The 25,488-nt window shown below is 39.7% G+C and overlaps 1 protein-coding gene across 1 annotated transcript; it reads right to left on the bottom strand.

Moving 5' to 3' along the window:
- Nucleotides 1-13,092: 13,092 nt before the first annotated feature.
- On the bottom strand, nt 13,093-23,578 carry LOC118797097 (ras-related protein Rab-11B). Its single transcript, XM_036556326.1, has 5 exons — nt 23,350-23,578; nt 20,499-20,694; nt 18,793-18,986; nt 16,841-16,921; nt 13,093-13,456 (listed from the first exon to the last, which is right to left on the bottom strand). The coding sequence occupies exons 1-5, from the start codon at nt 23,387-23,389 to the stop codon at nt 13,311-13,313; spliced, it is 657 nt and encodes a 218-aa protein (XP_036412219.1). The 5' UTR covers nt 23,390-23,578; the 3' UTR covers nt 13,093-13,310.
- Between the last annotated feature and the right edge of the window lie 1,910 nt (nt 23,579-25,488).

Genomic DNA, 25,488 nt, shown 5'->3' with positions numbered 1-25,488 from the left:
GTCTTCTTGTACTGTTTTTACAAATTTGCAGAAACAACATGGCTACATACAGCTAGCCTGAGCATTAACTAGCTTGGAGGCGTGTTCCATACCTTATAAAAACATCACATCATTGTTTTGACTGATAACCAGAGGTGGGTTAATTATGACTTTAGATTCCAATGATTATGAAGACAAGATAATCGATTATATAAACAGATACAGAAGACATAATGAAGATATAATGATTATTGTGCCGCATTCCCCTTTGCAGTGATGTTCTCATTTTGTTTTGTGTTATAAATCCAGAGCATATATATGTCCAAGTTCATTTTCTCAAAAAATAATTTAATAAATACATGACATATACCAAATTATTCAACAATGCCTCTTGTATGTGGATAAATTTTCATTGCATCAATAAAAACGTCTTGCCTCCAAAGTCTAAAATTGTTAAGTGGTGCAACCAACCAACCATATATGTTGATTAACTATGAAAAAAGGGTTATTAAGTTATAAAAATGCTAAATCGAATCATTTGGCATGATTTTTACATTGGAAAACTTTAAAATAAACAACATTACAAAAAAATTAGGCAACTTTAAAAGCACTCAATTCACTGAAAAACATTTGTCCCTAAATTCTTACTTCCTCAAATGTCAGTACTGCATTATAACTAAGACCCCAAGGCCTTCATAGTAGGTCCTGGCATTCACAAATTTTGGAAAAAATGTCATTTTTGAGTCATGATTAGTTTGGTTCAGTTTACCATGTCAGGTGGTGTGACCTCAGGAAAACCATGAAAATGTGTGATTATTATAAGTGTTTGTTTACTTGAAAAAAATGTAAGTACAAATTGCCAGGACTACTGTTTCTTTGGGTGTCTAAGTAGATGCCTGTTCAATCTGAAATGAATCTGAAAAGTCAGGTGGCACAACCAGTAAACCAGCTTTAGTAACTAACTTTAAAATCATTTTAAAACTGTGATTGTGTGACAAACTATATTTAAAATACATAATATACATTGTCATTTTTAATAAGATTAAAAAAGACAACTCTTCAAAGTCCCCTGATAGCAAGAGGACAGTGGTCCACTGTCCGCCCGCTAATGGCAAAGCTGGTGGTCCACTGGCGTTTTGCTCAGCGTTGCTCAGCGGGCGGCCCGCTGGCGGTTAGGCAGAGTATTAAACAAAAGTCCAGTTATCATCACTCATTTTCCACTCACAGTCCAATTTACTGATTTTTCCTTTCTTCCTTTCTTTAGTTACATTTCGATTAGTAAATAATTTTAATCTAGCACAGCTTTAGCAACAACACTTTCTATAGTATCATTTTATATCAGGCCTAGTCATTATTTATTTTATTCTTTTGGTTGTTTGCAAAATTTGTGTAAGTTTATTTTCTAAAATAAAAGTCTCTGTGCATTTAAAATCTCTTTGAGGAGATTAAAAACTAGGTAGAGCTTGTACACTGGACAGTAATCTGGGCGGTCCTAGGGTGAACCAGCAGTGGCAAACAGTCAGTGGGGTGCCAACCTTTTCAAACCAGTGGACCGATATATGCTTGCGGTCTGGATCCAAAGTCACAGAACAATCATGTTAAATAATCATGATCTCAATACAAAATACTGATCTTCTCAGTAAATGCACAGGAACTTAAGTTTGTTAGGCACTATTATTCATTTATATGAGTAGAAGTAAATGTATTATAACTTAAAAATACTCATGAGTGTACAAATCCATTAATATTTCACTTAAGTACTTCAATAAATGTAACTACAGTTATTACCCACCTCTGCTGGTAACAACACAGTTATGCTTTGTTTATTAATTTAACGTGTTAAAAATTTGCCAAATATGTAGTGACTGTACAACATGCATTTCTCATAGGACGTCTGTTTTTAATACTTCTAAACCACCAACAATAAAGACAATCCATTCGTTATGTATATAATCGTTTTATGTCTTCAGTACAAACATACTAACTTAACGCTAGTTAACTAATTCTGACGAGCCTCTGAAAAGTCGGTGGAATTCTCCTTTAGCGTTACTCAGCCAAGTTGTTGCCATGGCAGCCGTTGATTAAATCAAGTTTTCATATCACGCGGTTTGCCAGCGCTGCCCTTATCGGACACACATATGGAGTCTGTGAGAAGAAAAAAGAGCTGAGTCTCTTCTGAAGAGCGATTCTTACAGCCGTTTCAGCGCGTCCTCATCGACAGAAATGGACAACGGCGATTATGCTTCGTCGTGGGAGCGGCCAGCTTCTAAAGTTGACTAACGTTAAGTTAGCTCGCTGGCTAGCTAACTACCTTAGCTAGCGTTAGCCATCTTGCTATCAAGCTAATTACGTGTTAGCTAATTTGCAAGCTAGTTAGTTGTCGAGCTAGCTAGCTAGCTAACTCGCTAAATTTGAAAGCTTGGACGTTGGCCTCGGAGACAAAAAACTGCCACTAGTTAGCTTACTAGCTAACGTTAGCTCACTTAACTCATGATTTATTTTGTTAGTTGGACAACTTGTGTCTCACCTAAATGAGAAAGTCTGTTACTAATTAGCTAGCTAGATTAAATTTGTAGCTCATTTAATTGATCATTTTTTTCTAGTTAGTTAATTTGCTATCTCACATAAATTATAAACTCTGTTGCTAATTATTTAACTTACTAGCTCACATAACTGATACATTATCTTAAGTTATTTAACTTGCGAACCCACATAACTGATAAACTCACTCACTCATAAAGTTGGCTAACTTGCTAGCTCACATGACTAGTAAACTGTATTTCTCTTTAGTGAATATGCTGCGTCATTTGTACGTTACATTTTCTTGCAGTTTATCTAACTTGACTCGTAATGTAATTCTGTAAGTAGTAAGCTAACTTGCTCACTGATTTTGATATGTCTTCAAAGGGCCCAAGCTGGAGCAGCCACTCCAATTTGGATTTTAGTGGATGTTCTTCATTCACATCTGAACTCGATGAGGAGCTTTCCACACAAACAAGCCGTGAGCACATTTTCAGTTGTGACAGCCAGTGGTTCTCAGTCTTTGTGCTGTTTTGTTTTCACTGGCCTAATAATGTTTTTTTTTAATAATTATCTGGGTTTGAACACAAAAAATACTAATATGAATTGCAGGGGTCTCCCATGAGATTGCCTGAGAAACACTGCAGCACATCTCAGCATTCTGTTTCTTTTTGTTCCTGTGGTGTTTCTGCACCAGTTGGAACACATAACTACAGACCCTGCAGCCTTTTTGTACTGTAATCCACAAACTGTGTTAGAATTTAAATGTGTAAGCAATTTAGAATTACAGCGACTTCTCCCACAAACATTTCGAAACGCAAGCAATCTGAGTCAGGGACATCGAATATTCAGAACACAGTGTCTTTCACTTAGTTATCATAGGCTTATATATGTCATACAGTTTTGATACCAAAGGGGGTCAGTGTTATCTATTCCAGCCTGCACAGCATATGAACACCCCATATGAACAAACTGTTGTTTAAGCCAAACTGTGGTGTATTTTTTTACTCACTCTGTTTTCCTATACTTTTCAAGAGTTAGCAAATTAAGAAAAACACAATGAGTGAAAAATTCAGTCTTGTCTCATTGCTCCTGGTTTGGATAAATTCTGCCTTTAGAGACGTACAGCAGCCTCCTAACAGAGCTGCATAAGGAGATTGATCGCACAGAGCTCTTCTCGGATGAAGGTGAACTGCAGAGAATCCTCTCCACTAGTGTGAAGGTAAAGCCTGGGGTTTTTGCATCTGATGTCACATACTGTTCAGCAACTAACTGTGTAAATCCTTGACCTCAAAACAATTTAATTTGATTAGATTACCATTACAATTCTCAAGGAAGTAATTCAGGGGTCTATGAAATTTCGAATTTGACCTTGATTCAGTTCACCTGGTACAATTCAAAAGTAGTTGTGTATATATGTATGTATCTCCAAGAAATTTACTGTGGCCAAAAATTGAACACATCTTTTATAACAGTACCAAATCTGTGCACTTGAATTTTCATCTTTAGATTGATACATCACATGTTGATGCACTATTACATCCTTATTGACAACCACATTCTCCATCGGCTACCAAAAATTAGCATGTTCTAGGCAATAATAGATGGTCTTATCATCTGGGCTAGACCTTACCACTTGTGTTTGTGGTGAACAGTATCAGCCAGACTTCCATGGTTTCTGTTTTGATGTTTGGAACTGAGACTAACCTTTACAACTCTCTTTGTTTCTTTCTGTCTCTCATTCTCTCTGTATTGCTCTGCAGCCTTTGTTGGAGAAGGTGTTCAGTGAGGCATCTCAAGCCCTGCATCTCTCAGAGCTTTTAAGGCCAGCAGTGATGCTGGCAGATGGAACAGCAGAGAACAGAGATCAGCTTGACAGAACGTTCCAGCTGCATGTGCCTTCTCTACGGGCCCTACTGCTCAAATTAGGCTTTAGCCAAAGCCTGGTAGGCAGCCTTGTGCTAATATGCTCTGGCATGATACGGTGGGGTCATCTATGTCCCACATTCCATGCATTTCCCTATGTAGGCCAATACAGTTAACCTCATTTAGAAGATTATTATAAGGTTTATTTATTTAAGTCGTATTACACATCCTTTGCCAGGGAATATTTTGCTGTTGGACATTACATTTGTCCTCATTTAGTAGATCATTAAGATGCCAGATATAGGAATTACTTATTATAGGGTAGAAATATAAAAACAGCTATATACTAAAAAATAAAAATAACAGTATATAATAAATAAAGCCATGTCCACAGCCCTCTTGAAATATACATATGCTTTTAAAATCAAAACTGTGCACTCTTAACTTTGAATTTTGGTGGAATTCTTTATTGTCTTTGGCCTGCTATCCTATCAGACTGTGGAACATATTGGCTGTAAGCTCTAATTATGTCTATGGTTTGATTTCCAATCTTAGTTGAGAATACACAAAGCTGCGTAGGTCATCACTGTCTTCTTCTGACCACAGAAGGAAGTGGAGAGTTATCTGATCTCATCTGACCGCACCTGCCTACTCTCCAAGCTAGACGCACTGAAAACAGAGCTGATGGACTTTCACCACAGACACCAGAGCACTATCCACACCCTGCTGCACTCTCTCCGCCTGGCCGAGCAGGAGAAAAATCAGGTCCGCTCCGAGCTTGAGAAGAGTCTTCGACCCACCGAGGACCAGCAGCTGGACTCTTCTGGCCACGCTTTCAAGTCACTGCAGGAGGACCTCCACGTCTCTGAGGCTAACGTCCGATCACTGCTGGAGGACATCTGTGTCTCTAAGGCCAATGTCCAAAAACTGCAAGAGGACCTTCATGTCTCTGAGGCAAACGTCAAGCTCCTTCAGGAGGACCTGAAGGTCTCCAGGGGCAATGTCCAATCACTGCAGCAAGATCTATGTGTCTCTAAAGCCAATGTCCGGTCATTGCAAGAAGACTTCCGAGTATCCAAAGCAAATGTCCAGTCACTGCAGGAGGACCTCTGCATCTCCAAAGCAAACGTCCAGTCACTGCAGGAGGACCTCCGTGTCTCAGAGGGCAATGTCCAGTCCCTTCGGGATGACCTCCATATCTCAAAGGGCAATGCCCAGTCACTACAGGAGGACCTCCGTGTCTCCGAGGCCAACGTCCAGTCACTGCGGGAGGACCTCCGTGTGTCTGAGGCCAACGTCCAAAAACTGCAAGAGGATCTTCGCGTTTCTGAAGCCAACGTCAAGTTCCTGCAGGAGGACCTCCGTGTCTCAGAGGGCAATGTCCAGTCCCTTCGGGATGACCTCCATATCTCAAAGGGCAATGCCCAGTCACTACAGGAGGACCTCCGTGTCTCCGAGGCCAACGTCCAGTCACTGCGGGAGGACCTCCGTGTGTCTGAGGCCAACGTCCAAAAACTGCAAGAGGATCTTCGCGTTTCTGAAGCCAACGTCAAGTTCCTGCAGGAGGACCTCCATGTCTCCAAGGCCAACGTCCAGTCACTGCAGCAAGATCTCTGTGTCTCTAAAGCCAATGTCCAGTCATTGCAGGAAGACCTCCGTGTCTCCGAAGGAAATGTCCAGTCACTTCGAGAGGACCTCCATGTCTCCGAGGCCAATGTCCAGTCACTGCGGGAGGACCTCCATGTCTCAGAGGGCAATGCTCAATCACTGCAGGAGGACCTCCGTGTTTCAGAGGCCAACGTCCAGTCACTGCAGGAAGACCTCTGTGTCTCCAAGGCCAACATTCAGTTACTGAGGCAGAAGTTCCACCACTCTGAAAGTAGCCTCGAGTCGTTCAAGAAGAAGGTAAAGAGTCAAGAAGACAGCGCCCAGGTGCTGAAGAAGACGCTGCAGTCGGTGGAGGACAAGGCACAGCTCCTGCTGCAGAACCTGCATGCTTCAGAGGAGCTCTCCTGCTCTCTGCAGCTGAGGCTAAGTGGGACAGAGGCCAGAGTTCACACTCTCCAGAATGCTCTGATGGCATGTGAGAAGCGCTCTAAAGAGGTATGGATGGGAGGTACACCAGTATTAAAATGAACTTCAGATTGATGTTATCCCATTAGGATTTCACCATATCATAGATGTTGTAAGCTCAAAGAATTAACTACTTCAAACAACTATGTCCAGATTAAACGAGAAAGTTATTCTAATATAATCAACACCGTTTCACCAAAAATTTTACTACATTTGGGGTAAAGAGGAAATTATGCTTGAACCATTGATACACCTTAAATAATTCATATAGACTCAACAAAAGTGACACATCATCACGTTTTATATGACTTCTTTACAACAGGGAATGAACAAAATGCATATAATGTTGTGGTATGCACTCATGCAAAGTGTGCACATAGCTAACTCCGTAATACATTCATTGTAATCAATGAATGTACAAAATGAAACTGAAGATGATCAAGGGCTAAGAACAAACTAAACATAGAATTAAGCCCTATTCATGCAAAGATTTTTATGGATGTTTTTAAAAAAACCATAGATCTTGATGTCACGGTTTCACTGTGTTAAAAATCATATCCTTTCTTTAACTTTAACTTAAAATCAGACTTGGTCTAAATAATCTTTTAGTTCAAAGAAGGGAGAGTCCTTCAAAATGGTTTGGCTTTAAAGCTTTTGGAAATCGCAGTGGCTGTCCTAACTAGAAAGCCTCAAATATGCAGTAATATGAAGCTACTACAGTGCATGCAATAAAGAAAAGGAAGCTTTTGCAAACATAGACATTTGGGTTTATGAGTTTAAGAACCTTGAAAAATTTTTGAATAACTTTGAATGGTTTATAAAAATGTAACTTAAAGTAGGAATGGGCAATATTACGATATGTTATTGTTGTGATAAATTTTGATATTGTGATAAACACTGTGTTTTTCTAAACATATTGTGGATATAATGAAGACTGACCAACTGTGTGTTTAATTACAAAAAGAGTATAATTAGTCCTTTTTAACTGGTGCATCACAATTCACGTTTTAAATGTGGCATTACTAGTGTATTGTGGCTGTGTCTGTCATGACATGATATTTTTGCCATGTCACCCATCCCTAAGCTAAAGTATATTATGATATAATTATCATATTATAGTGTAGTGGAAATAAATAGAATTTGATATAAATTTGAGTTCATTTTGCCCATTCCCTAGCAGGATATGGAGGTGCTGAAGCAGCGTGAGGAGGCGGCCAAGGTCAAGTGTAAGCAGAAGATGAGGAAGATGATGAAGGTGTTTAAAAGCTGTAAGGAGAAGCTACAGAACTCAGAGGATGAGCTGCAAGGGAAACTGGTGCTGGCAATGGAAGCTCTGGAGAGGGCCAAGGCAGAACACAGTGCAGAGGCAAAGCAGCTGCAGCATGCTTTAGAGAAAGTCAGAGAGCAGGCTAACGACAGAGAGAGAGAGCTCCATACTGAGAGTGAGTGAAAGTTACATGTTTACTGGATTCTCTTGCCTGCAAAATTGTTTAGAAAAGAAGGAAAAAGAACAAGAGGTAAACTACCTTTTAGACAGCTATTTTAAGGACAGATAAAGAGAAGAATTATAGAATAGATACCAGGAGGAATTATTGGATAAATAGACAGGTAGGTGACTATGTCCTTCAGAAATAATAAATTGTATTACTAAAATTAGTATGTAGATTACTATTCAAATGTTAAATCACTGTTTAAAAGTTTGGAATTGATGTTTTCAGCAGTGTTAAACCAATTTGGTTTTAGATAAATGTATAAATTAAATTTGGCATGCTAGTCCTGTGCAATTTAATAGTGTTCAGATAAGTATTAGGAACTGTTAAAAAATGGTATCTTAGATGTGTTCAGAATGTTGAACTGTGCTGTGAATGATTCTAAAATGATTGAAAAAGCTGTATAATATCAAGAATGCGGTTATAATATATTTAACATCTAAAATGCCTCATATTTGAAAAGTGGTGATCAGTGTAAATTACAAAAAATTGTTTATAGAGAATTACAGTACAGTTAGGGTTTGTATCATTACTGAAAATCCTTGAAAAACATCTTTTGATGTCTAATTTATAAGATTTAAATCTGCATCTAAGCTATTGTATGTAAATAACAAAAAGTATTAATAAAACAAGTGACTTCAAATTTGTGAATGGTAAATAGCTACATTTCTGAACTAGGAGAACCAGATTAGTTCAGTAACAGTTTTTTAGAGTATTGTAATATTATGCTTTGTGGAGTCCATTTGTTACATCTTCATAGTTTTTGAGATTTCTGTGTTCAGTATTTCTCCAATGTGTTATGTTTTAGTCATAGCTTTGAAGAACAAGCTGCTACAGGAATCCATAAATACAAACAAAGAGCTGGAAAAATCCGTGAAGTATGAAAAGGAGCTTCAGGAAACAATAATGAACCTCAGGTATGAAGTGTTCTTTTCATCAATTCGTTGATTAGATGCAGTGTCTTATTTTCAGACTGTATCAAGTACAAATAAGGCCTTACTGTCATGTCTTAGCTAACGAATAATGAAAACAGAGATACTACTTCCACTCCTACAACAAGCAGGCAGTGAAGACCCAAAAGGAGGGAAGGGACATGGCACTGGATTGCCTTAGAAAGAGACAGCAAAACGTAGCAGAGGTGCAGAACCACCTAGAGGCTGACATTCGCCAATGCAGCCAGGCCACAGTGAAGGAGGCAGAGGAGCAGGGAGCAGACAGTTATAAAAAGATATCTGTAAAACAGGTAATAAGATGGAGGGATGGATAAAAATATGGAATTAAGTAGGCGTGATCGATTAAAAGAAGTATAATATTTCCATATATCTCAATCAGGGCAGGGGATAGAAATGCAACACTTTTATGACAGTGACCTAATTACTTCATTTCTGTATCACTCCGTACCAAAGCAGTCAGTCTTATCAGCATCAGCGAGCCAATAAGCATGATCATTCCAAAATCTAGATAGCTGATTGGCTGATGTTATAAATGTCTGCAGTTGAATGAATACGAATACAAATAGTGGCAGTAACTTTTTTGTATTAAAAAAAAATCATGAAATATTATGAAAAATTAATGTTGTCTGTATCAGTATCAATCAAGATTTTTTAATCGCGGTAACCCATTGTCACAACACAGTTTTATCATTGAGTTTTCAATTGAACTTTTTTGCAAGTTTACTTTTAACATTTATTGTAGTATATTTCATTTACAGTACAGTCTCAGAAATAAAGGTAGTAAACTGTCACTGGGGCAGTACCCCTCTTGCCACTGGGATGGTACACTCAGGGATACATCTCAGTACCTTTAGTCAAAAAACATAATTGTCCTTTTTTAGACCTTAAAACCACTGTGGTATCTTTGAAGGTACATTTACATTGTTTGTACCTTGATGAACGAAAAAAATACCTGCAAAGTACCTTTTTTTCTAACAGTGCACTGCACAAACATTAAGGCCTCTGCACACTGGAAGCACCACTTAATTTTTTTCTGTGAAACACTGTATCTAACATTACTCTATCAGACATTTCAGTTGACAACATGAAGCAGACCACCATAGCTGAACTAGCACTATTCTCGGTGCTTACATCATCTACATGTAAAATACAGTCAAATACAGGGCATTCATCAAAAATGTAGTTTTGCATTTTATGTTCAGCTGTGTTCTGCCCTGCTCAGTGATGGCCTTAGATATGATTGTGCTGAGCCCCTGGAGCAGAACCCCCACTAGGTGACCCAGGATTTGTTATTGGCTGCTCTTATCAGGCACCAGCAGACTTCCTGTACCAAACAGCCGGGTGAGGCCTGTCACCCAGTGAGCTGGGCCAGAGATGAGACCATATAAAATGAGAAATAAATGGCTCTTGACATACAGGAAGCCCTAACTCTATTTATAATAGCTTTTTATACATTTCTGTAATAACACAATCTATAAATCTAGTTGGGGAATAACTACATTTATAGATTCATACCTCTAAGGTCCACCACAGCATGATGGTACTGTGATGGTAGCATGCTGACCATGGTGGTGGGCAACTAACAGCCATAAATGTACATATTTGTTTTTTCATTTTTTTTCATGAGAGCGCAACTAAGTAAACCACCAGATCACTTCCTTTCTGCAGTTCACTGCCGCTTGAAGTGTGCTCATGTATTATCAGTGTTACCCTTTAAACAGGCGCATGAAAACAGTAAAAAAAATTGCCCTTTTTTCATTAGTTCATGTCCCTGGTCCTATTAAGCACGGTTCTTCGGATCATGTCATTTACGTGGCACAATTCTTGTTTTCCCGTACTCTTTGAATTAAAGTGACTTTTGTCTTGAATGTTTAACAGTGGTCCTAGTCGTAAATTGTCCCTGTCCCATCTTTTTTGGAACATATTGCAGGCATCAGTTTCAGAATGAGAGTAGTATATTTACAAGAAACAATGAGGTTGTTAAGATGATACATTAAATATTTGTCTTTATGATGTTTACTATTTAAATACAGGTAAAGGGAATTACAAAATCACTGCTTTCTGTTTTTATTTATTTATTTATTCATTTCACATACGGTGGCAACTTTTTTGGAATTGAGGTTTGTTTTCATTTACTTCTTGTATAGAATAGTACAGTATCTGTGTTCAGACAGCTGAAAATATTGTGATATAAATTTGTGTTCATAACACCCACTATGAAAGTCTGATGCCCCAATCTAGTGTAGAGCAACGGTGAATTGAAAAGATTTTATAAGTTAATATGCATTACTGTAGTTATGTGATATTCTCTTTGCTGCAATGGCTGCTTTGGTTACAGGAAAGCGACCTTGTGCCACTCCACATCTGCCCCACACTGAAAGAAAAGCCTGCTGGCACAGAGAGCTTGAAGGTATCACCGTTTGCCCTTTACAGTGCCATAGAACAGCCCCTGGACCCATCCCAAAGCCGAGTGCCGCCTGCCTTCTTCCCCCTGGCACACCAGCTGTCTGAGACCGCGGCTATTCCCAGGTAACAAAGACCATATCATGGAAGACTGAAGTGTCCCCACTCTTTTCAAATATAAGAGTTTGATATAGTATATAAACATTGCCAGATTTTCAAGACATATCATTCACGCCTTAGGCCTCACAGTTCATAAGTGGAAATGAAGTTGCTAAACAGCCTGTTTTGAATACGCTGTTTCTGTGATGTCGCGAAAATCAGTGTATGTACATAAATCCACCTATTCAGCCTGTTGCAGTTTAGCTCAGCCTATTCACACTCAAATAAGAGTGTTTCAGCCTGAATTGCTTTTTGAGTAAGACCCAATACAGGACAGCCAATCAGAGCTTGTTTATATAGATTAGTCTTAAAGGCATAGTAACAAAAAAGCTTACGTCTAAAGGATAAGAGGAGGTTGGAAGATGGTATTGTAAAAAATAAATTTTTGGTTAATTAAACCATACTCACAGGTGAAAAAGAAAATCCAAGCAAATGTCAGCTACGAGCCCTTTAAAGCACTGTTGAAGAGAACATATGTTGTACTTGCACAGAAGATATCCTCTTACGGTCATATTAGTGTTTTGCGTACATCCCCCACCTCTGCAGAATACATAATATGATGTGACCATTGAGTAATGTCTTCTCTCACCTTACCATGGGGAATTTCAGACTGTAATGTCCAGTCATTGCTGCGTCTGTGCATTCCCCTCTAAATAATGTGCAAAATTTCCCTGGCTTTCATTTTCAGGCAAGAGTCTGCACATTATAATTATGATTACTCTACCTCCAAAATGAACAGTGAACCTCTGTTGTCTGTGCAGAGAAGGCTGAGAAACTTACAGTCAGGTAATAATTAAATTCTGTGCATGTTGTGTTGATATCCACCAATGCCACAGGTAAATTAGCATTGACAACAAGGTCATGAATTACTGTTATAATTCCAACCTTTTCATGAATGCAAGTTAATTTGTTTGTGTGTTTGCCCACAGTTCATTTCCAGAAGACTATAAAGGAACTGCTTCGGAGTTCATAACATGTCTGAGTGCTTTCAGAAATTAAAGCTGTACAGAGAACAGTGACATGCAATTTTGCTTCTTTTCAGTATGGAATGAATCCGGTCTTGTTTCATTTAGTATCCATTTTCTGGTATTTACCTGGTATGTCTCTTTAATGAGCGGTATAATGGTATATTTCTGGTTTTGTTTTGCTTTAATATGGCCCTTGACAAAAGACGCCACATGATGGTGTGCTTTGTTTGGGGGGGGGGTATTTAGGAGGAAATTCCCTTGTTACAGTCACATCCCCATTCAAAACAAACACTAAAATGAATAAAAGAACAGTATTTCCACATTCCTCTTCTACTCATCATTGTTGGACCCTGTCAGTGAAGGATCTGCTATAGTCTGTCATACTCTGGAGGCCTTTTAAGGCATTTCCCTACTATCTGCTGATGTCTGTTATACTGACAGACAGGTATTATTGCAGCCTTCATCATGCAATTTCTCCACATGTTGTGTTATTTTTTTCTCTTGAGAAAAATGACAGATTAAACCCAAGAGCAAAATCCTACATAAGCTCCATCAAAGTGAATCAGATCTTCCATTGCTAGATTCTGGATAACCGTTTTTCCATTCATAGCAATGCGACCTGGCTCATTCAGCCAGGGCCTTTGTTTTGACCACATTAACAGCCAACAAACTTCACCACAATTAGATACTGTAAAATTTTATTTCATGGCAGTAGTATGTGTGTGTATGTGTGTCTGTCTCGTATGTGTGTGTACGTGAGTTGAGAAGCTATCAAAAAGAAAAAAATATATATTACACAAATAAATCGAGGGAACATCAGCGGCACGACACGTAGAGAGGGAATCGGAGATGAGTGAAGTGGGGGGACGGGGAGGGGGGCTGATGGTTGGTTGTCATGGTTACAGGTTTTGGCAGCACTGCAGTTTGTTGCCTTTTTGCCCGTCCGTGGTGGGCGGAACGCTGATGTCCACCACGTTGTTGCCCGGCGACTCGTCGTGGGCTGACCGGTCAGCGATCTGCTTCTGTGATACAATGCGATAGATCTCTGCAAGAGAGAACAATGGAGCATTAGCATGTACCAATATTAGGCACTATTTAAAGGTGTCCCAATGCTTACACAACTGTTAAACTTCCAATGTATATTTTAAAGAAATGGTCCAGCGTTCCCCTCATTCCAAATGTAGCTGATAAGCCAAGACATGTTTTGTGTCCAGTAATACAGGTAATACATTTAACAGAAGTCTTTTTTTGGTGAAATATTCTAACATTACTTTTTGGATATATTCGCCTCACAGCTCCAGTGCAAAACTACAAAGGCAACGCAAAACATGACACAAAACATGTCTTGGCTATTTGACTAGGTTTGGGGTAATAGAGAAAATTTTCAGTTATTTTTATTTATTAATTTTTTTTTGCCGACATTCCTTCAACCGATGCACAATGGTTTATAGTGTACAGCCATATCTAAATTAATAAATGTTCTTAAACACAGCAAATGGAGGCAACTAGGGTTGGGGCAATGGAATACAAGTTTTGAAAATATGTGTTTAGAATACAGAAATTAAGTATCTATTCTGTTCATGTTACAGTTTGTAAATGCAGTATTGAGAATACAAAAAGGCTTCTTTACAAACACTGAAGTTCCTGCTAAAGCCTGAGTAAATTGAGAACTCAAAGTTATAAGCCAATCTTATCATTACTGAGCTCTGTTAAAGATTGAGTAGACTGATAAATCAGTGCCATGAGCCAGTCATTCTCAGCGTTACTGAGCTCTGTTAAAGAATGAGTAGGCTGATAAATCAGTGTGATGAGCCAGTTATTAATCTCAGTGTTACTAACCTTTTCTGAGGAATGACTGAACTGAACATTGTTCTCAGTAGTTGGCATGTTCACTAGTGATAAGCTTAGCATCAGTGTTGTTCTGGATTTGCATTTTGTGGGAAGTTATATACAGGTCATTAACTGAATCACATAGCTACCTACTTTAAAATCAAATTTGCAAGATTTTGTTATTGATATATGGTGAATTCTTTGCTTAGTTACTGACACAGCAGTGGGATTATGGGAGCAGCTGTGCACTGAAGCAGGCCCTGAGAGGCAAAATAACGTTGAGATTTTGTAACTTCATTTAAGTAAGGTTTTATAAAACATATTAACAGAAGAATTATATGAAGAAAAGTACCACATCATTAGCTCTGTAACTAATCCTAAACTTTATTTTCCCTGATTATAATTACACAGAATTACGAAGTGTGCTAGCTTCTACTATTACTTAATAATTTTTACTGATATTTATATACTGCACAGATATCATGCAAAACTGTTAACATCCAGTGGTTCTTCGTGTTTGGTTGGTTGGAAACCAAAATATTGCCAAACTGTCATGTTGGCACCTTTCTTCTGAATGGTACCAATTTCACTCTCTACTGGAATAGGTCTCATTACCAGAGCTCTTTGTTTCATTTGCATGTACTACAACATCACGGCAAAAAATGCAGAAAGTGCAGATTTAATATTGTCACTTATTTACATTAATGTGACATTTGATGCAAGTTATTGGCCCAAAGCTAGTGGTTACTAGCACCCATTCATTGTTAGCCATGTTAGCATATTTGGCTGAACTACTACTTTAGTTAACATATGACGGTTCATTCACTCAAACGGGTATAAGTGCGAGAATATACTTTATTACTGCTAAGGCTAAAGCTAAAATTTCAAAGAATAAGTTCCAAGTTGAGGATACTATACTTAAAAATCATTCACTCATTGATCTCTCTGTTTCTCATTTCTCTTGCATGCTAAGGTGCACAGAATGGATTTGGAAGCCTGAAAAATCAGTAGGGCTGTTGTTATTTAGTGCAGCCTTTAAAAGACTATAATGTAATGAACTCAGCACTCGGAGAAGTCACAGAAATTTCTTTAACAGGACACTAACCAATCTCAGATCATGATCAATTTTCTGTAAGTGGTTCTCACTTATTTTGCCAAAACATCTCACATTGAGATGTATCCAGTGTTCATTAATGGAATGCTGTATCACGAGTCAGTGTACGCTTAATCTGTCACAATACCGTTGCAATAGAATTGTCACACATCTTGCAGCCCTAACACCAGGGAAATTTAGATTTTCCATAATTGCAGTCTGCATCCTCATTTAAACAAGGTTGAAAAGGAATAAGAGAGCAGTATTTCAGCATTTATCTGCCACTGACAGTTGGATTTGAAACACTGTCAGTGGAGGATCTGCATGCTTACTTTCGTTCTGTGCTGAAGTCTGTCATGGCATAGAAATAAATGGGCCTTTAGGGGATTTTGGCTCCTTCCACCAGTGCCTGTTACACTGATAGGTATAATCATAGCCATGCGACATTCAGCCAAAAATCAAAATCCTCCATAAGCTCCAGCAAAGTGACTCAAATCCTCCATGTCTAGGTGCTGGATGATACAGTTTTATAGGTTTTCCTCGTGACCTGGTTCATATCACCATAAGGTAGACTATTTGACATCAACTCATTGATCATAATGGTGGCTACAGGCACCTTGAGAATAGAAGTCTCACATATTCTGAGATGAAATCCATAGCAAAGCCCCGTTTAGGTGCTGTTTATCTACAAATACAGCCACAGCCTTTGAAATCCTCATGTTAGGTAACTGCTTGAAGATACCATATGCTAGAGTTGCACAGTAAGCCATTGCAGCTGTCATAAAAATTGTAGATTATATCTGGAGGCGCGTTATAAACTATGGTAAATTAACGTATACAATGGCAGTTTGCATTCAGACCATGCCTTCAGTATATGGTGGTAGTATGAGGGGAGACTGAGGGAAGGGAGAGAACAGCTTGAATAAGGCCTAAAACAGTTCAAACCATCCTTCTAGCTCCAAGCAGAAGCCGCTGAGAACTCCAGCCCAAGTTCTCAGCGGCTTCTGCTTGGCGCTAGAAGGATGGTTGTGAACTGTTTTAGGCCTTATTTAAGCAGTTTTCTTAGAACCAAGTTTTGGTTCAGTTTAGACTTACAGCATTTTGTCTTTTTACAGCGAATGCTGTGTTTTGCTGCTGTTTTATTATATGCTGCAAACTTCTGTAATGGCTTATATCACTTGTAAACCCAGCTCCATTGCTTTGTCTGTGTTCAGGTGCTTGAACGGCAGTTATGTGCACATTGACCTATCCATGCACGAGTGATTACGCGCTGATGCATACTGGGTCATACATATCTCACAAGACTACAGTCTGACAGATGCTTCTCAGTCGTTTTACGACCTGACATAAACCTGAGTCACTGCTGCAGTGGATTGGACTGGAGCTGCTAGCCGGCTTGAGCAATATTCACACCCCCGTTTCTGAGTGGGAGTAAATGCTCTGGCACTTCAAACTGTTAAAAAGGGAAGTCATCCATTTTTTGGGGGGAGGATAAACATGATGTACCTGTTAGAATGTTCTTGAATGCCTCCTCCACGTTGGTTGAATCCAGAGCGGAGGTCTCAATAAATGACAGATTATTTTTCTCTGGAAGAGAGAAACAAAGCTGTTATCATCTCTTGAATAGCATGAATAGCATGCACACTCTCTTCAATTCTAAATATGAGGCCCCCAAGATCGTATTAAAATTGTTCAACCTTCCATTGAGCTATGCCGAACCTCTCCTTTAATGTGTATAGTAAAAAGTCAGAGACCACCCGTCATGTATTGAGCTTCCAGTCAAAATTTCTATTAAGCACAACTTTCGTTTTTCAGGAGGTATTTCTGAGGAGATTAAATATAAGATAACCCACTTGCAAAAGGAAGGGGATAATCAAAGTAAAAATGTGGAAAAAAAAAAAAAGTGTTTCAAAAAGTGAGACTCCTAACAACCATGCAAGACCTGGTAGACCACCAAAACTATCACCATCAGATAAACAGTACTTAAAGCTTTTTTTGAGAGAGAGGAGAAAATCAAGCTCCACTGTTGCTTCAGATCTGAAAAAATCCATCCTTCCACTGTGAGATGACAACCCAACACTATGAGTCTGAAAGGATGTGTAGCTGTCAAGAAGTCGTTACTGGAAAAAGAACATTTGCAAATCACACAAAGAAGCTGCTGTTGTTCTGAGAACAATGGACTGACCAACCCAGAGTCCAGACCTCAATGTCATTGAATGTGTTTGGGATTATTTGGATCTTGCGGAGCAGAAAATGCAACGAACTTTGGAGATGTGCAAAAATATTCCTGCAGATTTCTTAGAAAAACTGAAAGCAAGTCTCCCAAGAAAGAATGGAACAGTAACAAAGGTAACGAGTGGACATACTAAATACTGAAAAATGTAATATTACAATTAGTTGTCGAAGCTTCTGTGTAATTTTCTGTTAAATATATTATTCTGCTTCGGTGGTCACTGACTTTGGCGTAGTGTAGCTCTCCGTAGATTAAAATGCTGCTTTTGTGATCCACACCATTAGAATAGTTAAATATATGTATACCTTTAAGTAAGGCAAATGAGAAATGTCTAACAAATGAAAAACCACCCCTAAAAGTATGACTCAGTATTAAATGACACTGTGTATCTTTGCTAACATTTTATCCTTTATGTCTTGGCAGTTCTATCATCTCGATTGGATCCACCGAAGTTTTGGCATCACGCCTACCCTTTTGGACTGCACTGGTCGAACATACTTCAGCTGTGGAATGCAAATGTCATACCTCAAAAAAACAACTAAAATCTTCTGTAGTCACAATCTGGGGGTCAACACACAGCCATGCTGAACAGGAGTCAGAACTGACCTATCCATGCTGTACCCACAGATTGTCCAGTCTTGTTTGCCAGGTTGGAAATGCTTTACAGAACACTGACAAAAGTTCAACCTACTGAGAAACTGTACCACACTTTGTTGGGAGTTGCTACACAATGTTGAATTTCCTATTTAAAATGCTATGCCATTAAGGTGAATGGTGGTGTTGTGGCTAATTTAGACAGACCAGAGATGTACCATTAGCTCAGTAACACCACAGAAAGACTGAATGGGATTTCTCTCAGTGTTCTCTCGCTTGTCCACCTTCTCAACAGTAGCTACGATAGAACACATTTGTGGGCGGAGTTTGCTGCTGTTCTGCTGTTGCTGCTATTCTGTCATTTATTTATCTTTTTTTATTTTTTAGAAACTAAACCCATCAGATTCCTTTCCGATCCACATTGAAACTGTATATGACCCTAATTTTTCTGCAGAACTCAAGGTGGCTTGAATCGAGGCTAGATTTCTTTAGGGCAATAACCGTTGGGTCTGTTTTCCAGCTTCAGATTTTAGGGTCTGTGTTTACCATATTATCTGTTTTTCTCTTCAACCTAAACCCCCTCAGCTCTTTTCACATTCTGTCAGTTTCTTCCCTCTCATCCCAGGAGTACCTGCGAAGGCTCGAGCCTCGTCGGTGGGCACTGCCCTCAGGTGGCGCAGGTCGCTCTTGTTGCCCACCAGCATGATGACGATGTTGTTGTCAGCATGATCTCTCAGCTCCTTAAGCCAGCGCTCCACATTCTCATAGGTCAGATGCTTGGCAATGTCATACACCAACAAGGCACCAACAGCGCCTCGGTAGTAGCTACAGGAGAGGTCAGAGATACAGATCAGCCGGGCAAGGTTATGTCATGTGGTTTCTGGTTTCACTGATTTGGCTTTTGTGGTATGGCTGAAATTGACCTTAAAGACTCCAGTGTCTCCAACCAAATCTCTACACTGAAAAAAAACTGTTGTATAAACATTGAAGTGTGAATGTTTTGGTTCCCCTGGTCAAATGACGTTTTGTTGATGTTCTTGGTGAAAATAAGTTAACATCCTCTACAGAGAACACGTTTCTGCACAGGTTAAAGCACAATTATTGTTTATTTGCCAAATTTAACATACTGGGGGAAAAACATAAAATGTGGCCTGTGCAGAAGTTATAGCGCTTTCTTTTATTCTTTTCCAATATGTTAAACTGAACAAATAAACAGTAATTGTGCACTAAAATTTGCAAAAAAAATGCCACATTTAAGTGTGTTCACTGTAGATGATGTGTAAACTTATTTTCACTTAGAAAAAATTTGACCAGAAGTGTCCAAACTTTTGCATACAAACATACAGTAGAGTCAGCCTGTATCGATCACAACATAGAACGCAGTGCTGATGGAACAAAATTGAAACATTTCAATGAAGTTTTTTTGGTTTTCACTGAATTGAATTTTCTTTGAATACAAATTCATTGACGTGTACTTTGATTCTTGTCTGCCTTATGCAAATCTGTTACTTGAAGACAACAAAGATGATTAATATATTGTCAATATTAAACAGCAACTTTGGTTCACTTTTGGAGTATATCCACCTCATCTGTTGCGTACCATATTTAAAAGAATACACTAGCAATTTTCAACCTAATCTCTATCTGCAGTATTTGTAGCATACAATAATTTTGATGAGTCTCCTTAGTAAAACAACAAACCCAGATGACTTGCAAAACACTGAAAAGTGTATTTTCAATTAACAGGTTTGTGTGGTAATCAGCCATATGATACAGATGGGGCAAGTTGAGATTAGGTTGCTGCCTCTCAATGCTTACCTTGAAGCACTGAGAGGCAGAGTGGAAAAAAACACATTTCCACCATCTATTTATGATTTTTACTGGAAATATCTACCAAGATAACCATTCATTCATACATTCCACAGTGACTGAACTGATCTCTTTTTAAAATCTCAAGGCTAGGATGGAAGGTACCAACTTTATACAGTAAGTGTATTTCTTTGTACTTAGTAAAAGGATGTAATACCCACTCAAAACGCACTTACAATAGAAGCCAGTGGGCAAATTACTGACAGATTCTATTATAAGCCTGTTTCCAGTTTTCTGTTCACAAGTCAAGGGAAACACACTAAAATTACTGTTCATGGTACACTGCAGATTCAGCAGATAGAGATGAGTTTGAAAAACACTGGAGTATTCCTTTAACCCTCTTCTAAGCCTCCTTAAGCTGCGTCAAAGGGAAGTCACTATGACCCATTTTATTTAGCCCCTTGCCCCCTCGTAAGCCTGCTTAAAGAATGTCAAATGGAAATCAGCATGGTCTACTAGCACACTCACGCAGAGGTGATGGCCCTGTAGCGCTCCTGGCCGGCCGTGTCCCAAATCTGCGCCTTTATCGTCTTGCCGTCCACCTGGATGCTGCGGGTCGCGAACTCCACCCCGATTGTGCTTTTGCTCTCCAGGTTGAACTCATTTCGTGTGAAGCGGGACAGGAGGTTACTCTTTCCAACACCAGAGTCTCCGATAAGAACAACTGCAAAAATGGCCCACCAGAAAGGATGAAAATCAGAAGGCAGCAGCAAATACCATCAACACTATCACCATCATGGAAGATTCCTGTGTACTAGGCTGCGCCCGAAACCACATAGTGCTATACCATTCACATTATATTAATGAATGCACAGCTAATGATAGTGTTCTATTCATTATTAAGTCAATTTCAGGCCAACCATTATCGTCTACAGAATTATTGTGATCCAAATTCAGTTATGAAGTACCACATGTGAGTGAAGGGTGCCAAAGTGCAAACTAGCACTTCGGCACCATTCTTCTGGATGAGCGCATCCATTTTACCCTCATTTAATATCTCAATTTGGCAATATTTTGGTTCCCAACCAAACCGACATGGAGAACCACTGGATGTGAAGAGTTAATTTAAACAAAAATCATGTGGCACTTAACAGAGAACGAAAGAACAATAATACATGTCATCAATTAGCAAAGGTGGTTATACTACCAGTTTGCAAGCACATCTCACTATACATTAACCAGCTCAGTATGATAAACTGTGTCTGGTCTGTAGCGAAGGAGAGGGTCCATCAAATTGACCAACTGCCAACCAACCTGCTTTGTTTTCATGTACCCCAGTATTCTCTGCCAGACGGAATGTCTACATTCTAATATGTGTAAATAATGGGGAACTTTAATTCTACATGAGTAAATGGTTGAGATGTAAACACAGTCCTTTAGAGTGGTTTGATGTGAAATGCTCCATTCTAAAGAAACTCACCTATTCAGAGTTGTTCACAGTAGTGGTGATAGGAACCAGATATCTGAAGAGTTTACCGCCTCTAAAGACTCCCTCTCAGAGACAGTATCACATGAAATGGTTCGATATACACGGCCTGATGTCTGACACGTTGTTTTATGATAGTTTTGTGGTAAGGTTTTGGCTTAAAATTTACTTTAATCCATTTATTTCAATCCTTTTATGGTGGAGGGGTACATGCAGAGTTTTTCAGATTTATAACTATTATACCATCATCAACAACACTCGGGAAGGCATGTGTAGGTTCACTGGTGGTTTTGGAAAATATAAAATAAAATGACTACAGCTGTGTTGTAGACATTGCAACCTTTGGTTCCTGTCACCGCCACTGGAAAGAAATCCGAGTCTGTACGCTTCTCTGAAATGTACAATCTCCCATCAAACCACTCCGAATGACTCTGTTTACATCTCACGGATTAAATTATTCAATGCCCCTTTAATTAGTTAATGTTTTGTTTATATACTCTTTGTAGAAGTGCAGTCTTTTCTACTGTATGCATTTGTCCACTGTCCACAGATTAAAATGATTGTACAAAAAGGATGGTAATCACCTGGCACTTGACACAGAATAAAAGAACAATCATTCGCATAATACTAGCAGGTATTTCAATTATCACGATATTCAACTATGCCAATTATCAATCCAAGGCGACTGCTTAGAACGCTAGTATGCGGTTTGGGACGCAGCCTACTGTGATGGAGTGACCTACCCCAGAAACACGCAAAGGAGCCTCCACTCTACGACCCGTTTTGCATTTTGTCGAATTACTTTGCAAAGCCTTAATGTGACACAACTAGGCTAAGCTAACGGGGGGATGCATTGTTTGCACTAGCAAATGAAGCAGAACTTTGTCCTTTAGGAAGCTGGTAATGTGGCAAATCAGCCTTTTAACCCAGGGATGGGGTTCAAGGTGCTAATCAAAGCTAAAGAAAGATGAGTGCTGCTGTTTGCTTCCAGTGTAACGATTTGTCAGCAAGCCAGAAAGCTCAAGGAGACAACATGATGATGCAGGCTTCTTCTCCGGCCTATCTAATGGAAGCCCAGAGCCATCCGTAGAAGCTGACAGTGGACATGGCTTCGTTACTAGGTCACACTTTTCTCAGCCATGCCCTTTGTGATCACGAAGCTGAAGTCCGCTTCTGATTCGCCAGCTTCTTGTTCGACTTTTCCCGTTCCACCTTAAATGGTGCGGCAGTTTCATGCCGGAGCCTCAGGCGCCAGAATGTAACTGCTGCACGATTTAAGGTGGAACGGGAAAATTCGAACCAGAAGCCGTGAACTTCAGTCTCATTTTGTGATATATGTTTCCATACAGGCTGAGGTAAAATGCGTCAGCATCGTTTGGGCTAATACGTGTCAAAAACAGGCTGAAAGCGCTACAATAGACGTTACTGAGATTCACAGTTAATCTCAAACAGCACAGACCAAGCGCACAAAGATCCTCATTTTGTGGGTCATTTGTGATGCACAGACCCCACCAGCCTACATTCTGCAGTCTCCGTGTTCAGTGTAATGCATTAGACCCTGGCCTTGTCCCCGTGCACACACCCCGGCCTGCCTGAAAGCAGCCGAGCAAAAAGTAAAAACAGATGTTTCGTCGATCGATGCCGATGCCTGTCGATGCCTCTGCGGGCGTTGCTATGTTGCAATGACAGCTATTATTGTGGGCACAGCGGCAGTGATGGCAAACAGGATATGTATGGGCAAGCTGGTGCAAATTAGAGGACATTCTCAAGCTACGATCAAGATTATGATATACTCCTAAACCCACGTCGATATTTCCCCGGCTCGGAAGACAATAGAAGGATTATGAAGCCCTAACCCCACCAATGAGGGAGAATGCAGTCCCCAGGATTTACCTTTGAACAAGAAATCGTATTCATCGTCCCTGTTGCCCATGTTCCAGAAGACCGCGGCGAGCCTGAGTCCGAGGAGAAGCACGCAAGGCTGCGGACCTCGTATCGAGTGCTGGGGAAAGAGGTGTGAGGGGGAAAAATAAAGTTAAATGGGAAAGACAATGCGCCAGTGCTGGCTGTCACATAGAGCTGACCGCAGGAAGAGGGATCTCTCGGCTCTGCAGAAGGGGAGGAGTCCCGGGGAATGATTCCCATACCGTCCGCTAGAGGGCGCCGAACACGCCGCCACAGTGATGCAATGAGCCCCGCTGACAGGAAAGGGGAAGCAGCAGTGCTGCTGTTATGCCAACCTTTATTTGCATGTTTTCTTATTTATACTCACTGTTAGGCAAAATACACTGACAAAGTAGTGATGGCTGAATATTGAACACACTGTCTCAGATGATTACCATAGATAAAAAGTAACATATTCAGGATACATTTTTACAGTACATCTTGGTAAGGCACATGGTATTTTTTTTTTTTTCTTGTTCTATTTTTTAAAGTTAATTCACACTGTTCCTCGCTGTTACTGGTTGGCAGTGTTGCTCACGTAATTATGTTTTTTATCATTTAAATGAAGTTCTGAAAATTCTTAACTTTTTTTTTCTCACCTCCTGTTTCAGTCCACTGCTGCTCCTACAATCCCCCAAGCAGGAGTCCAGTACAACACCAATGCTACACTTATCACTTGTGAACATGCCCACTACTGAGGAGGTTATTAGTTTGATCATCCCTCAAAAGTGCTCACTAACACTGATATTAATAACTGGCTCTTCACAGTGATTTATCAGTTTGATCAGGCCTTAGCAGAGCTCAGTAACGCTGGGATAAACAACTGATCATCATGTTGATTTATCAGTCTACTCAGGCTTTAGCAGAGCTCAATAACACTGAGGCAAATAACTGGCTCATCACAGTGATTTATCAGTCTACTCAGGCTTTAGTAGGAACTTCAGTGTAAAGAAGCCATTAGTTGAGATCTTTAGAATTTTTTTGACGAGCACGTTTGCTACTTGCCATGCACTGATACTGAAATAATAAACAAGCATGGATTGTGTTTCTCTTTCTTTTATCCTAAAAATAAAAAAGTAACTGTATTCTGAATACTGCCTTAACAAAATGTAACTTGGACTGAATATAGATACTTACACCGATCAGGCATAACATTATGACCATATCCTTTTTTCTACGCTCATTGTCCATTTTATCAGCTCCACTTACTATATAGGTGCCCTTTGTTGTTCTACAATTACAGACTGTAGTCCATCTGTTTCTCTGCATACTTTTTAGCCCCCTTTTACCCTGTTCTTCAGTGGTCAGGACCCTCACAGAGCAGGTATTATTTGGGTAGTGAATCATTCTCAGCACAGTGGCGGTGGTGTGTTAGTTTGTGTTGCGCTGGTATGAGTGGATCAGACACAGCAGTGCTGCTTTTTTTAAAAAAACTGCTTTTTTTTGCAGTTTCTAAACACCTCAGTGTCACTGCTGGACTGAGAATAGGCCACCAACCAAAAATATCAAGCTAACAGCATCCTGTGACCACTGATGAAGAACTAGAGGATGACCAACACAAACTGTGCAGCAGCAGATGAGTCTCTGACTTTACAACCAGAAGGTGGACTTACAAGGTAGGAGTGTCTAATAGAGTGGACAGTGAGGACACAGTTTTTAAAAACTCCAGCAGCACTGCTGTGTCTGATCCACTCGCACCAGCACAACACACACTAACACACCACCACCACATCAGTGTTACTGCAGTGCTGAGAATGATTCACCACCCAAATAGTACCTGCTCTATGAGGGTCCATGGGGGTCCTGACCACTGAAGAACAGGGTAAAAGGGGGCTACAAAGTATGCAGAGAACCAGATGGACTACAGTCTGTAATTGTAGAACTACAAATTGCACCTATATAAAAACCCACGTCACTCAAATGTCTAAGCATTTATCACTGAGAGAGTGCGAATTTAAACCAGGACTGGCAGTCAGAAAAAGCATAAGTAGGTTTCTCTGGGTAAACACTGTGCTGGTCAGTGGATGTAGCTTTAGTATTCTCCTCCAAGCTTGTTGAGCCTGCATTACTGGCAGTCTGAACTTTGTG

This window comes from Colossoma macropomum, unplaced genomic scaffold (assembly GCF_904425465.1).
Source record: "Colossoma macropomum unplaced genomic scaffold, Colossoma_macropomum, whole genome shotgun sequence".
Classification (NCBI taxonomy): domain Eukaryota; kingdom Metazoa; phylum Chordata; class Actinopteri; order Characiformes; family Serrasalmidae; genus Colossoma; species Colossoma macropomum.
Note: the sequence above shows the minus strand (reverse complement) of the source record. Positions and strands in the feature narration are given on the sequence as shown.